General features: G+C 48.1%; 1 protein-coding gene across 6 annotated transcripts in view; it reads left to right on the forward strand.

The window, feature by feature from the left end:
• The window catches only part of NFX1 (nuclear transcription factor, X-box binding 1), an 81,035-nt gene extending 76,001 nt beyond the window's left edge, over positions 1-5,034 (forward strand). For all 6 annotated transcript variants that reach the window (XM_032860376.1, XM_032860377.1, XM_032860378.1 and 3 more), the window contains 3 exons: positions 900-1,045; positions 2,010-2,114; positions 3,310-5,034. In XM_032860376.1, the coding sequence (XP_032716267.1) occupies positions 900-1,045; positions 2,010-2,114; positions 3,310-3,382 (324 nt within the window). In that variant the 3' untranslated portion in view covers positions 3,383-5,034. The remainder of the gene's footprint in view (positions 1-899; positions 1,046-2,009; positions 2,115-3,309) is intronic.
• The last annotated feature ends 8,334 nt before the right edge of the window (positions 5,035-13,368 follow it).

The following is a 13,368-nucleotide window of genomic DNA, read 5'->3' on the forward strand; positions in this document are numbered from 1 at the left end:
GCATTTAGTAGTGATAGCTGAATGACTGTGGGGTACTTAGGAAGACTTGATCTCTGAGGGGCTATTGTATGAGAGGGCACACTTGTTCTTTATTACCTCCAAGGCAGGCTAAAAGCCCTTGGGTAAAGATCAAAAGTTGAATGACTAGAGCTGAAGAGTAGTGAGATAGACTCCCTCAAGATAGTGAAGCCCTTGTCCTGGAGGTAGCTCTAAGGAGGAAAGTCTCGAATTTAGTCAGAAGCAGCCAACCCCAGGGTGGCGCTCTCTTTATTCTATGGCGACTATGAGTGAGGATGAGATGCCTGTATTAGCTCCATATCTAATGAAGGTGGAGTTCCTTCCCGCCATCTCCCTTAGCCCCTGCCCTTCCTCTCTCCCTTCCTTCTGTTCCCATTTCCTGGGATACTGACGTGAAGGAGAAAATGGAATCATTGTTCCTCTCCTAACTAGCAAACATACACTAATGTATTTCCCTGCTTTCCAGTGTATCTGCACATTAAAAATTTTTAGCGTAGAACGTATTTTTATAAGAAATGAGACTGTCTGGTTTTATGTCTTCAATTTATTTAGTCATTTCTTCGGTATATCACTTACTCCCCAGTTACCAGCGCATTAGGAGGAACCATTATACTGTCCTCTTAGGTTCTTTTCACTTCCCCTGATCCCTAATCCTGGCCAGCTGCTAGTGTTGTGACTCACAGAATAGATAAAGGAAGTGCATCAGACCTCATCCTTCCAAACTCCTTGGCTTGCTTAGCAGCCAGCAGAATACTCTATGCTCTAAAACTCAGCCACCTCTTTGTCAGCCCAGCTGTTTTGGTGTGGTGGGAAGGACCTTTGTAAGTATATTCTGTTTTCAGGATGATTTTATCAATCCATCATCTTTTCCCTCAATACAGGGAAAGAATAGTAAGAAGAGCCACTGCTTCCCTCCCATGAACAGAGACCATCGCCGGATCATCCATGACCTGGCCCAAGTGTATGGCCTGGAGAGCGTGAGCTATGACAGTGAACCAAAGCGCAATGTTGTGGTCACTGCAGTCAGGTGGGTTGATCTTTCTATCACAGGAGGAACTGCTCATTGCAGCAAACTGGACCTCGGAAGCAAGGTCTATCAACATTTGCTTGCCTTACTTCCTCTCCTAGAAGAATAGGTAGAAAATCTGCTTCTGGGCTAGCCTTTCTGACATGATCAAAAGGTCTGATCTAAAGGTCTGAGCCAGGGAGCACCTGGGTGGCTCAGTCAGTTAAGCAGCTGCCTTCGGCTCAGGTCATTATCCCAGGGTCCTAGGATTGAGCCCGGAGTTGGGCTCCTTGCTCAGCAGGGAGCCTGCTTCTCCCTCTCCCTCTGCCTACTACTCTGCCTGCTTGTGCATGTTCTCTGTCAAATAAATAAAATCTCTAAAAAAAAAAAAAATTAAAAAAAAGATAAAGGTCTGAAACAGAGAGCAAAGCTCATGTTTCAGTCCACAGGACAGACATGCCTAAAGACATTCAAGCCTCTTGTCTGCCCAATTTATGAGCAACACTGGAGGTAGCATTTCGCCAGGCACAGGGAACAGACTCTAAGGGCCTGGGTTGAATGCCTGGCCATCACATCTATCTATCCCTTTTTCCCTTGTCCTTCTGGCATGATGAAAACAAAAAATGCTGGACTCTGATTCAGGGCATCCCCCATAAACAGTGTTTGCCATTAGAGGAAACTAAGGCTGTAGTGTGAGCTGGGAAGTGATAAAGAGGATCTAGGATCACTGTCAGAACTTGACAGAGTAGGTCCTTACCAATGAAGAAAACTTAAGCGCGGGACCAGAGGGAGCAGATAACAGGCCCAGGAAGAGGCGGGTGGAAGGATGAGGGTTAAATGAAGGTGACCATGCCTGAGAGGAGATGGGTCACATCAGAGCACTCAGCAGCAGCACATTTGAAAGTCATGACTGGATTTCCAGCGGTCTGCCTATCTCCACAAACAATTCTCACTTTTCAATACTTTGTGTTCTGACTTTTATCAGAGGGAAGTCCATTTGTCCTCCTACCACGCTGACAGGTGTCCTTGAAAGGGAAATGCAGTCACGGCCTCCACCACCAATTCCTCACCACAGACATCAGACCGACAAGTAAGAATCCTTCAGCTGCTTTCCAAAGGCCCTGTATTCAGAGGAGACAGCAGGGGCTGAACTGTCTGGGACTCCACTAGCCATTGGCTGCCTCTCAGGCCTGACCTTGGGGTGCTTGGTTCAAATAAGTCCGGTTTGACTGGAATGTCAGACATTTGTTCATGCCAGAGAGCTCCCAAGTTCGATGTTCATAGTGCCCACTTCCCCTCTGGGGAAAAATCACTGGACATAACTTCTGTGGTGTAGGTGGTGACACTGGGAAGTGGATTCAGTCTGTCACACCAGAGGATTTAGGAACATGACATGTTTCACAAAGTTATTCTGGAGGTGAAAGTCAGATAGTGGGTCAGGGTTGCAGTGAAAGTGGATACTTTTGTGTTTTGATCTGTCGTCTATATGGTTTGAATAATTTTTACAACAAAAACATGTATTCATAATTTAAAGAGAAAAGAAAACCACATTGGCAAGCAGCAGGTTTCAGGAGCAAGGATGGAGCACCATCCCTTTTTCCCTTATTGTGACTGAGGCAGCATTGCCCAAAGTTGCTCTGAAACCAGGGTCCCCTAATGCTGTTCTGGCCTTCCGCACGCAGTCCTACCAGAACCTCTTATACAAAACCTCTGGGAGGGAGGAAAGGGCAGTTTTACAGGGTCACCATGGTGGCCTTGGCAGTCTGTGTTCACGAGGACTGGACAGGACAGCTAGGTGTTGCCCACTGGGTATAACCTTGGCAGGGATTGTCTGGATTAACGTAGTTCCCCAGAACCAGCCCTGCTTCACCCCTGGAGAGCAGACGGCATGGATTCTAGTCAGCTTAGCTCCATATCCACATGGGCAGTGGTTTGGGAAACATGAGGGTATTCCACATGATGTTCCACAGCTGTGTCCAGTACCACCTCATCATAACCATGTGGGATCTTTGGCCTGTTCATGCCATGCTTTTTCCCCCCCTTTGTTTGCTTTATTTTAGTATAAAACTTTATTGTGGAAAACTTCTCAGAGTAGAGAAATAGTGTTAATAGAGTGAACCCCTGTGTGCCCATCTCCAAATTTTAAACAGTTCCCTGCTCAGGTGGGCCCCACTGTCTTATCAAAGCTTTGCAAATGGTAAATCAGCTGTTCCTTAACTTTCTGTAGGCTTCAGTCTATTTCCCCCAAACAAGAAAAGATTGATTATTCTTTGTTTGCTTTTCAGAAATCCTGCAAGCAGTAATTTACAGAAAATAGCCAAGGAACCAGTAATTGACTACTTTGATGTCCAGGACTGAGAAGATCAAGATGCACTTAGATAAAAGAATGATTAGGTGTGATGGAGACTCGTTTGCCAGCAGATAAATCATGCTTGTTCCCAGTTAACTGCCTGGTGGACTCACACACAGTCTCATATACTGTCTTGTACTGATACGTCCAAAGCATGAGTGTGTCAGAAATCTCCTTGTCCTCTATTCTGTGTGTATAAAGTGTTTCAGTACGGCCAGATCTCTGACTAGATGGTCACTGGTGATTCAGTTTTGTATTTGCAGAGCCTCCACCATCACCGTGATTGCTCAGAGGGCTGGGGGGAACATTGGGTTTGATTTGAACAAACCAGAATTTTAGCCTAAAAGTGGTATTTAGTCATAGACTCAGTTGTCCCAATTCTCCATACTCTTCTTAAAAATGCAACATCAGCTGCGCCTCACTTTTTGGATTAATCCAAACTGATCACAATCTTCGGAAGAGCACAAGTGAACTTCTTGGTCCAAAATACCAGATGCATCCAGAATCACACGTGTTGTGTTAAACCCCGCTATCATATCTGAGTCTTTAACCAAAAACTCTCATAGGTCTGTCTGGCTGAATTTATCTTAGGGGTTCTTAATGCCATCAATTCTAGACCTAGGAAAGGAGTCAGGGTGCTTTATAGAATTCCTATTTTCTGGAGCTCAGGAGCGTGGCTCATACTACATCACTGGGCCTATCCTGTGACAGTTTAGCTAGATATGCCATGATGGTAGAGGACAGAGAGCACGCTCCTTCTGCCTGGTTCACACTGTGGCCTCTGTGTACTGACCAGTTAGCCCTAACTCCTTTTTGGTTGAGAAAGGGTTTCAGGTGGATTGACCTTTCCTGTGTTGCTTTCTCCCAGGCCAGGAGCAGCTGTACTGGCTCTCCTTGTCTCCGAGCTCTGAACTTCGGTTTAAATAATCACAGAAGTGTGTGGACAGTCCAGGACTTTTCCCAGCAGTCCTCTGGAGATATTCTTGAGTCTTTGTTAAGGCAGGTGCATTGACAGTTACATTAGTTTGGTCATCTCTGCCTTGGCACCCCTTCGGCTTGGAGGCCAGACTTCCAACAACTTCTTTGTCCAGAGCAAGCCTGAGCCCCAGAGCAACAGATTTCAGAAGTGACATTACGAAACTGGCACTTGGTTTTCATAGGAAGAGCAGGGTCACTCTTTGATCCTGACCCAGATAGTCTACCTTGAGAGGCAGCAGGTACGGGAGCAAGAAGAAGCAACTGGAGGGAAGAGATGGAAAACTAAAAACCACTTCTCTCTGGACTCATTTAGCACAGGGTCAGTGGCCCTGAAGACAGCAGGAAGCCCATGAGCATCTGTTACATCTTTGAAGCAGTGGTTCAGTGGATGAACTGCTCTTGGAGAACATCTCAGAATTCAGGAGGCAGGAGACTGATTCTAGTTGCCAGCTCTGCCACATACATAGCTTGCCACTTGGTGGAATGGAGGTATCACCTGCCTCGTAAGGATTAAATGAGTTGTGATACATGTAGATTCCTGATCTGTCATGAATGCTGAAAGTTTATATAAATGATACTTTGGGGGCACCTAACTGGCTCAGCTGGCAGAGCATCTGACTCTTAATCTTGGGGTCATGAGTTCAAGCCCCATGTTGGGTGTAGAATTTATTTAAAAAAAAAATGAGGGGCATCTGGTTAGCTCAGTCTATTAAGCTTCTGACTCTTTGATTTCAGTTCAGGTCATGATCTCAGGGTTGTGAGAATGAGCTCTATACTGGGCATGGAGGTTGCCTTAAGATTCTGTCTCTTCCTCTCCTTCTGCCCCTCCTCCACCCACCTCTTCCTGTCTCCCTCCCTCTCCCTCTCTTTAAAAAGAAAAAAGATACTTAATATCTGGAAAATACATAAGCATCTTCTTCCTTCATACTATTAGCCAAGTTAAGGTACAGAATGCTAAACGGGCCCCTTCCAGTGAATGTGTATGTGCCTACCCCATACAGCCCTATGCTAGGGCTGTGGCCTGTTCTTTCATAGTGAGCCAGCAGAGGACACATAACTGAACAAAGAATTATAATAGAATTAGTTGGTCTGGCACAAATAAGTCCATAGTCTGTTATTAAAAGCTGAGTAGAGCGATGAGAGGAATTTCCTGTGGCATGGTAGGATATGGGATCGCTCTCATGGTTGGGAGAAGGGAAACGGGAGGAAACATTTGGGCTGAGTCTTAATGATGGTAGACTGCTATTAGGAGAAGAGAAGCAGGCGAAGAAAGGGTAAATAGCATTAGACAAGCCCAGGGATCTGGTTTGTGGTGGAGTTGAGGAAGGGTTAGTTGTCCATAGTGGACAGACAACTGGAAGGACATGTGATGAGGTTGGACAGATAGGAAGGAAGGGGTCAGCTGTGGAAAACCACAAGGAGCCACTGGAGGGTCCTAAGCAGAGAATGGCATGACTGGATTTTTGATCCAGAGTAGGAATCAGCAAATGTTTCCTGTACAGGTCCAGACGGCAAATATTTTAGGCTTTGTAAGTCTTAGAGTTTCTGTTGCAGCTATCCAACTCTGCCATCATGCTGTGAAAGTGGCCATAGACAATACATAAGCAAATGAGCATGACTGTCCCAGCAACACCTTATTTTTACAGATACTGAAATTAGAACCTCATACAATTTTTATGTGTCACAAAATAATACTTTTTCCAGCTATTAAAAAATGTAAAAACCATTCTTAGCTCATGGGTTGTATAAAAACAGGCAGCAAGCTGGATTTGGCCAAGGATCTTAGTTTGCCCACCCACTTCTAGAGCAGTTTCTCGGCAGAGTGTAAAGAAGGAATTGGAGGATTAACTTGGAGGCAAGAGACCCAGCCGAGAGCTATAGGAGTGATCCAAGTGAAAGATGAGGTTGGTGGGGGGTTAGCGCTGCAAAGAGAAGAGATTCAGGAGATTGGATGCTTGGGGACAGCAGGGAGCTAACACCCCTAGGGTCACTAAAGGGGCCCCAGACTTCCTCAGCAAGGGGAAGCTGCTTCTCAAGGGTTTGACATTCTCCACTGAGTAGTGGCCTTGGCAAGACTTTACGTGAGTGGACTAAAAGCCATTTGTGGAGGAATCCCGTGGGCACCACGACCCCACATTATTGCTCCCTGAGAATCAGGTGATAGCATCCCTTCCCCTTTCAGCCCTACCCTCCTTCAGCAGGAGATTACTTATGGGGCCAGAGCTTTTCAGAGACCCAAGTTCTTATCTCTGGAATTCCCTCTGGCTTGTCCAGCAGGGCTGTCTCCTTTTAGCGGTGGTGCCAGTCTGAGGTGCAGTGGGAGGTTGTCTTCAGGCTTGGAGATGAAAGCAGCCCTCCTGATCTCAGGGTCTGTGTGAAGCAGCTCTGGATCCTGTCCTGGACAGGCCAGAGAACAGACCATGGGAGGGGAAGAAAGAATATCAGTCCTGTGGGAGAGGTTCAAAGTCTCAAAACAGTGGGTCCTGTGATTAAGGTTTGGGGGAGGGGATCCTTCCAGCATGGTATTAGCCTTATTGCTTCATGCCTGAAAGCCTGGAGACCTTGTTCTCTTAATGGGGAACCTGCTAGTGTTGCCTTCTTTCTGAAATTGGGGTGTGAATGCCTGGTCACCTTCACAGATCTTTCTTCTTTATTAATCCTCCCATATGCCCTGCCATATCCATGGCAAATTTTTTTCTTTCCAAGCTCCCTACATGATGTTAGCACGGGTATCCCAGACAATCTCTCATGGCTTTTTAGAGCCCACAAGTCCCCAGAGAGAGCTCTAAGCTAGCCCAACCCCTCTGGCTACAAAGGCCTAGCCCAGAAGGGACAAGGCTCCATGGTTTCCCTCTGTGAGCCAGGCCAAGACTGGAATCCAGGCTTCAGGTCTCACAGCCTAGAACTGCCTCTAGGTCAGGAAGTGTCTTGAGTCCTCAAGGAAAGGGAAACTGTGTTCCCCAAACAGAATTCCCTTGGGAGTCCTTCCCAGTGGCCCAGGCTACCCTCAGCCTCAGGCTTTATGTGGGTACTCTTCTTAGGCATACCCTTTTGGGAGACCTGACTGAATATAAGCCAGCCAAACTGCTAGGATGCCTGATTGGCTGCCTCAACTCACTCAGAACCGTGGGCAGTTTGCTTCCAGTGTCTGGGCATTGGTTTCCCCATCTGTGACGTCAGTAATAGTTCCTGCCTGTGTGTCGTCCCAACCCACTGGAAGGGCAATGGTAGGATATGAGAGGCTGGGAGAGTCTCCGGTGTCCTGTGGCATCTTAGCACAATCAAGCCTCCAGTCCATCCCAGGGCCATCTCAGAAGATAGCTTGCTTGGGGGGAAGGAACAGAGCAGTTGTGAAGCTGCTCTGGCAAGAGCTGGGGCTTCCAGTCACCCCAGGCTTGATGCAAGGGTGAGAGAGTCCAAAGTACGCAGCACCCAAAATTGCCCAAGAATCTCTTCTGATAGTGGGTAATAGCTTTTGAGCACTTAATATGCACCAAGCACTGTGATCATCTATTCCTCAAAGACCCTTAAAGTATATATATATTTTTTAATTTTTTAAAAGATTTTGTCAGAAAGAGCACAAGCAGGAGGATTGGCAGGCAGAAGGAGAAGCAGGCTCCTCACCGAGCAAGGAGCCCAATGCAGGACTCAATCCCAGGATCTTGGGATCATGACCTGAGCCAAAGGCAGATGCTTAAGCAGCTGAGCCAGGCATCCATATATATATCTGGAGAGCAATTTGTTTATTTTAGAGAGAAAACATGCATGCAAGTGGTGGGAGAGAGAGAGAATCTCAAGCAGACTCCGCACTGAGCTCAACACAGAGCTCAATCCCACGACCCTGAGATCATGACCTAAGCTGAAACCAAAAGTTAGATTCTCAACCAACGGCATAACCCAGGTGCCCCTGAACTATATATTACTATCTCCTTTTTACCAATGGGGAAACTAAAGTTTGAAGTTAGGTCACTTGCCCAAGATCAGCTGATGAATAATTGGGAATCTGAAATTCCTGTAAGGCCAGACTCCAAAACCTGTGTTCTCCACTACATACACAGGACAGGGACAGCTCACACAGTTTACCTTGGAGTCGCTGATACTGCAATGTCTGGCAGATCAGGACAGGTGGGATGGAGGTTTATACACTATGTCCTAACGTAGAGAATGCCGGCAACCTCCTGAAGATGGTACTTTTCCTAGAATGGCCACGAGGGGGCAGTATGTATCCCCAAACCAGAAGCCTGGGGAGGGGTGGGGTAAGTGCTTCCTCTTGGCCTCAAAAAACCTCTTAAAACTTTTTTTTTTTTTTAGATTTTATTTATTTATTTGACAGACAGAGATCACAAGTAGGCAGAGAGGCAGGCAGAGAGAGAGAGAGACGAGGAAGCAGGCTCCCTGCTGAGCAGAGAGCCTGATCCCAGGACCCTGGGATCATGACCTGAGCTGAAGGCAGAGGCTTTTCACCCACTGAGCCACCCAGGCGCCCCTTAAAACTTTTTAGTAGAGTTTATAACCAGTATCATTATTATCACCTCCCTATTTTTTTTTAATACAGTTTTCTGTTTGTTGACATAAACCATGTAAACACGGGGGGGAAAACAAGTCGTGCAGATATCTGAAGGAAGAACAATCCCAGGCAGAAGAAACAGCCATTGCAAAGCTCCATCGTGGAAACATGCGATGTACCTTGAAGGACCAGCAAAGCCATCCAGCTATATGGGAATGAATAGGAGAGAGAAGCAGGTGCCTGGAAGCCATTGGAAGGCTTAGGGCAGAGGAGTGAAGGTTATGATTTGGCTTATTTTTTGAAAGGAATACTCCAGCTGATGTCTTGAGACTATAGGGGTGACTCAGAACAAAAAGTCTGGAAGATGATCAGAAGACCACTTCTGTAATCCAAGAGACGTGACAGTGGCTCAAACCTGGCTGATGGTGGTCGGGTGATGAGAAGGGGTTGGTTTCTAGATAATTTTGCAGGTAACACCTATAGGGTTTGCTAACAGCTGGGATGTGGGTGGGGTATGAGAGAGAATGGAGTCAGGCACAACTTCAAAGATTTTGGCCTGAGCAGCGGGAAGATTGAATTTGCCATTTACTGAGATAGGAAAGAGTGTGGGAGGAACAGTCTTGAGGGATGAAAATCTGTCCAGTGGGTGGTTGTACATGGGAGCCTAAAGTCTGGAAACAGGATTGGACAGGAGATCTAATTTGGGGAGCTGTTGGCATATAATAGTATTTACAGCCTGGTAAGGTCACACTGGGAAGGAGGGTGAAAGAGAAGAGGTCCAAGGACCGGGCCCTGGGTGCTCCATCATTTAGAGGCCAGGGAGCTGAGGAACAGGGCAGGAGTCTGACAATTCTGGAGCCAGAGCTGGGAGTTGAAGTTGGAAGACTCGGTGCTAAAGGGAAGTCCTGTGTGGTAGAGGTCTCTGGAGTTTTCCTCCTGGTTGCCTAGGAGAGTTGGGGCTTCTCTTGCTTGCCCTGATCATTGGAACCTTCATTGGAGAGAAGGGACTGGCCCCATGGTACAAGTCAGTTAAGGCACCAGAGTATTTGGGTTCCTGGGGCCAGGAGTGATCAGGGGTCCTGGCTGCCTCCTCCCTTTTAGTCATCTCTTAAACATGGGCGCTCCCCAGAACTCCATCATCTCTCCCTGGGCCACCTCATCCACCTGCAAGCCTTTACCTGCCACTCTGGGCTTAAAGGTTCTATCTATCTCTAGCCCAGCCTGTGCCTATCCCTGGATGCCCCACAAGCACCTCTAGTTCAGCATGTCCAACCTCCAAACTGTCTCCTAGTATATCCACTACCTTCCAGTCTCCACTACCCCAGCACTGAGTCTCCCTCAGGAATTCAACTTCCCCCTAATGTTCCTGACCTGGGGCCAGAGGCCAGAATAGAGGTGGGTGTTCTGGGGCAGTGGGGAGGACAGGAACACATTCTTGCTAGCCCTGGCTGAACTGTGCCAAGGGCCATTTGTGACCCCCATCTGAGGAATCCTCCTTATCAACCAATGGAGGTTTCATTGGGTCCCTGGAGGGCTCAAAGTATCAGTCCTAGATTTATGACCTCATCTGTGTGCCAGGGTGTACCTGGCTCTGAGCTGTGTGCCTTCCCTCTCTGACCCTGACCCAGCCTGTGAAGCTCTAGCTGCCCTCATCAAGATCCCCCACGGGGCCCAGAGCCTGAGCATCCCCTCCAAAAGCCCCTGCACACACTCTCTAGCACCCACCCACCCCTTGACTCCTGAGCGCAGACACAAGGGGAGACCATGAGTTCTGGCACATTCTTCCTCACCCTGCTTCATCACAGCAAAAGGACAGTGGCAAAACTGAAACCTCACTCCTCTGACCTTCATTATCCCCATTTTACAGATGAGGAAAGTGAGGCCCAGAGAGGTTCAGTAACATGCCAAATCTCAGTGGAGGGCACTTGACTGTTTGGGGTTATTTGTTCATTAGGGGTCTTTGTGTTTTGAGTTTTTCATTATTTTAACTGTACCTGTATGTTATATATGCATGTTTATAGGATGTATTTCACAATTTAGAGACCAAACAAAAAAACTAGCCAAGCCCATATTGGTAAGCAATGGAATCCCTATTGTCTACCCCTTACCAAGTCAATCTCCCCAGACCTCAGCTTTCTTGGATGTAAGATGGGCATGAGGACCAGGAGGGTGTGGAGTGGTAACAGCAAACACACTGCCCACATGCCAGGCAGGGCTCATTTTCTCATCCCAGCGGCCTTGTGAGGTGGGAGCTGTTATTACCCTGTCTTACCTAAAGTCATCCAGCTAGTGAGCGGTAGAGCCAGCATTTGCATCCAGCCTGGCTGCCCTCTTTGTGCTCTCGGGGGCCACAGTATAGGCCCTGTGGCACCCAGGGGAGCTGGGTTATTCCTCTTTCCCACTTCAGGATCAGCAAAGAGGTAGTGCCTAGCCATGGTCAGGCTGCACAGCTCTCAGGGGCCATAGCCTCCTCCCACTGGGGGCATCAGCACCCCAACCTGCCCGAGATGGCTGCTCCCATCTCTTTCTGGGCTGCAGGACCCCATCTGAGGGAGACAGACAGACTAGCCAGAACGGAATGCTGTCTGTGAGTTCCTGTCCCTTGAAGGGCCTGAGTGGGAGTGGGAGGGCAGGGAAGGACAGGGAGTCAGGGTCCCTCCCAAAGCCAGGACCACCAGGCTGAGGACCAAACCTTCATCTGCAAAGTCCTGGAGGAGCCTGGTCTGGGGCTGGGAGTTGCTCTTGCCCTACCCTGTCCCCCGTTCAACCACAGCCTCAGTTGGGGTGGGAGAAAGGGAAGTGAGGTCATGACATGAGACTGCAAAGTACTGGAAGAAGTCAGAGCTGTGGGGCTCCCCCCAGACCCCAACAAATCCAAGCCTCAATGCACAGAGAGGGAAACTGAGTCCCAGAGAAGAGAGGGGTTCTGTCCAGGTCACACAGCCAGTCTGTGTTGGGCCAGCACCTAGGAGAATGAGAGCAGAGACAGGACTTCCTTGTCTCATATCCCAACCTGGCTCTCAGAGCTAAACAGCTGTGTCTCCTGGATCCAAGCCAGGGCGTGGTTACAAAAGACTCTGCGTGTGTGTCTGTCTGTCTGTCTGTCAGTCAGACAGATAGCAGAGCTAAGAGCCAGGGATCCACAGGGATGGTGATATCCACCCCATCTCACCCTACCTCTGCCTGCCTGCCTGCCTATCTGCCTCTCTATTCCAGAGACTTCCCTTACCTCTGTGCCAGGCCTTGGCCTTACCTCTCCCCTGGGCCTGGCCTCTCAGTTTGTCTCAGACCTGCTTGTCTGACCTTCTCTTCTTCCACTCTTCCCTTTTCCCATTCCAGCAGTGGTCCTCCACACTCCCACCTGAGGGCCTTTCAGTGGCTGTTCCCTCAGCCTGGCATGCTCCCTTTCCAGGTGTCCACATGGCTCACTCCCTCCCCACTTTCAGGTCTTTAAGCAGTCACCTTCTCAGTGAGGTCTTCGTTTTAAGCAGTCACCTTCTCAGTGAGGTCTTCGGTCTTTACAGCCCCACATGCTTCCTATCCCTCTTTGCTACTTTTCTTCCTTAGTATGTATCACTAACACACCATGTGTCTTGCACAGAATGTTGGTTCTATGAGAACAAGAAATTTTTTTGTGCCTATATCCTCTGCACCAAAATGGTGTCTGGCATGTTGTAGAATTTCAACCAACTTCTGCCAAGAAAATGAAAGAGATCTGTGCACAGAAACACTCTGTGACCACGGTCAGGGCTCATCAGAGCCTGACATCAGGATCAGAATCTGCAGGGTATTTTGGATAATGGGCCTAGTGCATCTCTGTGCAGACTGGTAGCCAGCAGGCAGGTTCTGGATGGACCCACTGACTGTCCTACCTCCAAGGCCACCTCCCTGGGACATGAGGGTGGCAGAAGGCTGAAGTGGTCAGCAAGGGGGATAGGAGAGGAGGAGCCAGAGCCCTTGGACTCACATACACCTCCCACCTGTGACTAAGGCCTTAGGGTCACTCTGCTCTGGAATGCCAGGAATGAAAAAGGCCACCCTTCTCATGTTCACCATGCCACTGAGGCAGAGAGAGGGAGGCATCTGGCTGGGACTTCCAGCTGTGGACCCTTCCTTGGTCACTCCCAGGCCTGGTTTGCTGGCTCAGCTCCTCTCACTTTGAGATGTCAGACATAGTCAAGCCTCTTGACTTGGGGAGGGAGTCAAGCCTCTCCCCTTCATCCCTGGACCTTCCATACCTATCACTTCCAATAACCTGTTCTCATGCTGTGGTTATTTCTTCATCTTTTAAAACATAGGATACCTACAAATGAATATATATCACAGTTATATGTTACAAAGCACAATCATTTACAAACCTATAAATTGACCTCCAACTCCAGAACTAGAAAAGTAATAGTTTGTACTACCCAAAGCTCTTCCCCATTTCACCTCCCATTTCTGTCTCTCTGGACGAACCATCCTTTTTTTTTTTTTTTAAGATTTTGTTTTTATTTTTAAAGATTTTAT

The sequence above is a fragment of the Lontra canadensis genome, unplaced genomic scaffold (assembly GCF_010015895.1).
Source record: "Lontra canadensis isolate GAN:19392208 unplaced genomic scaffold, GSC_riverotter_1.0 scaffold19, whole genome shotgun sequence".
NCBI classification, from domain to species: Eukaryota; Metazoa; Chordata; class Mammalia; order Carnivora; family Mustelidae; genus Lontra; species Lontra canadensis.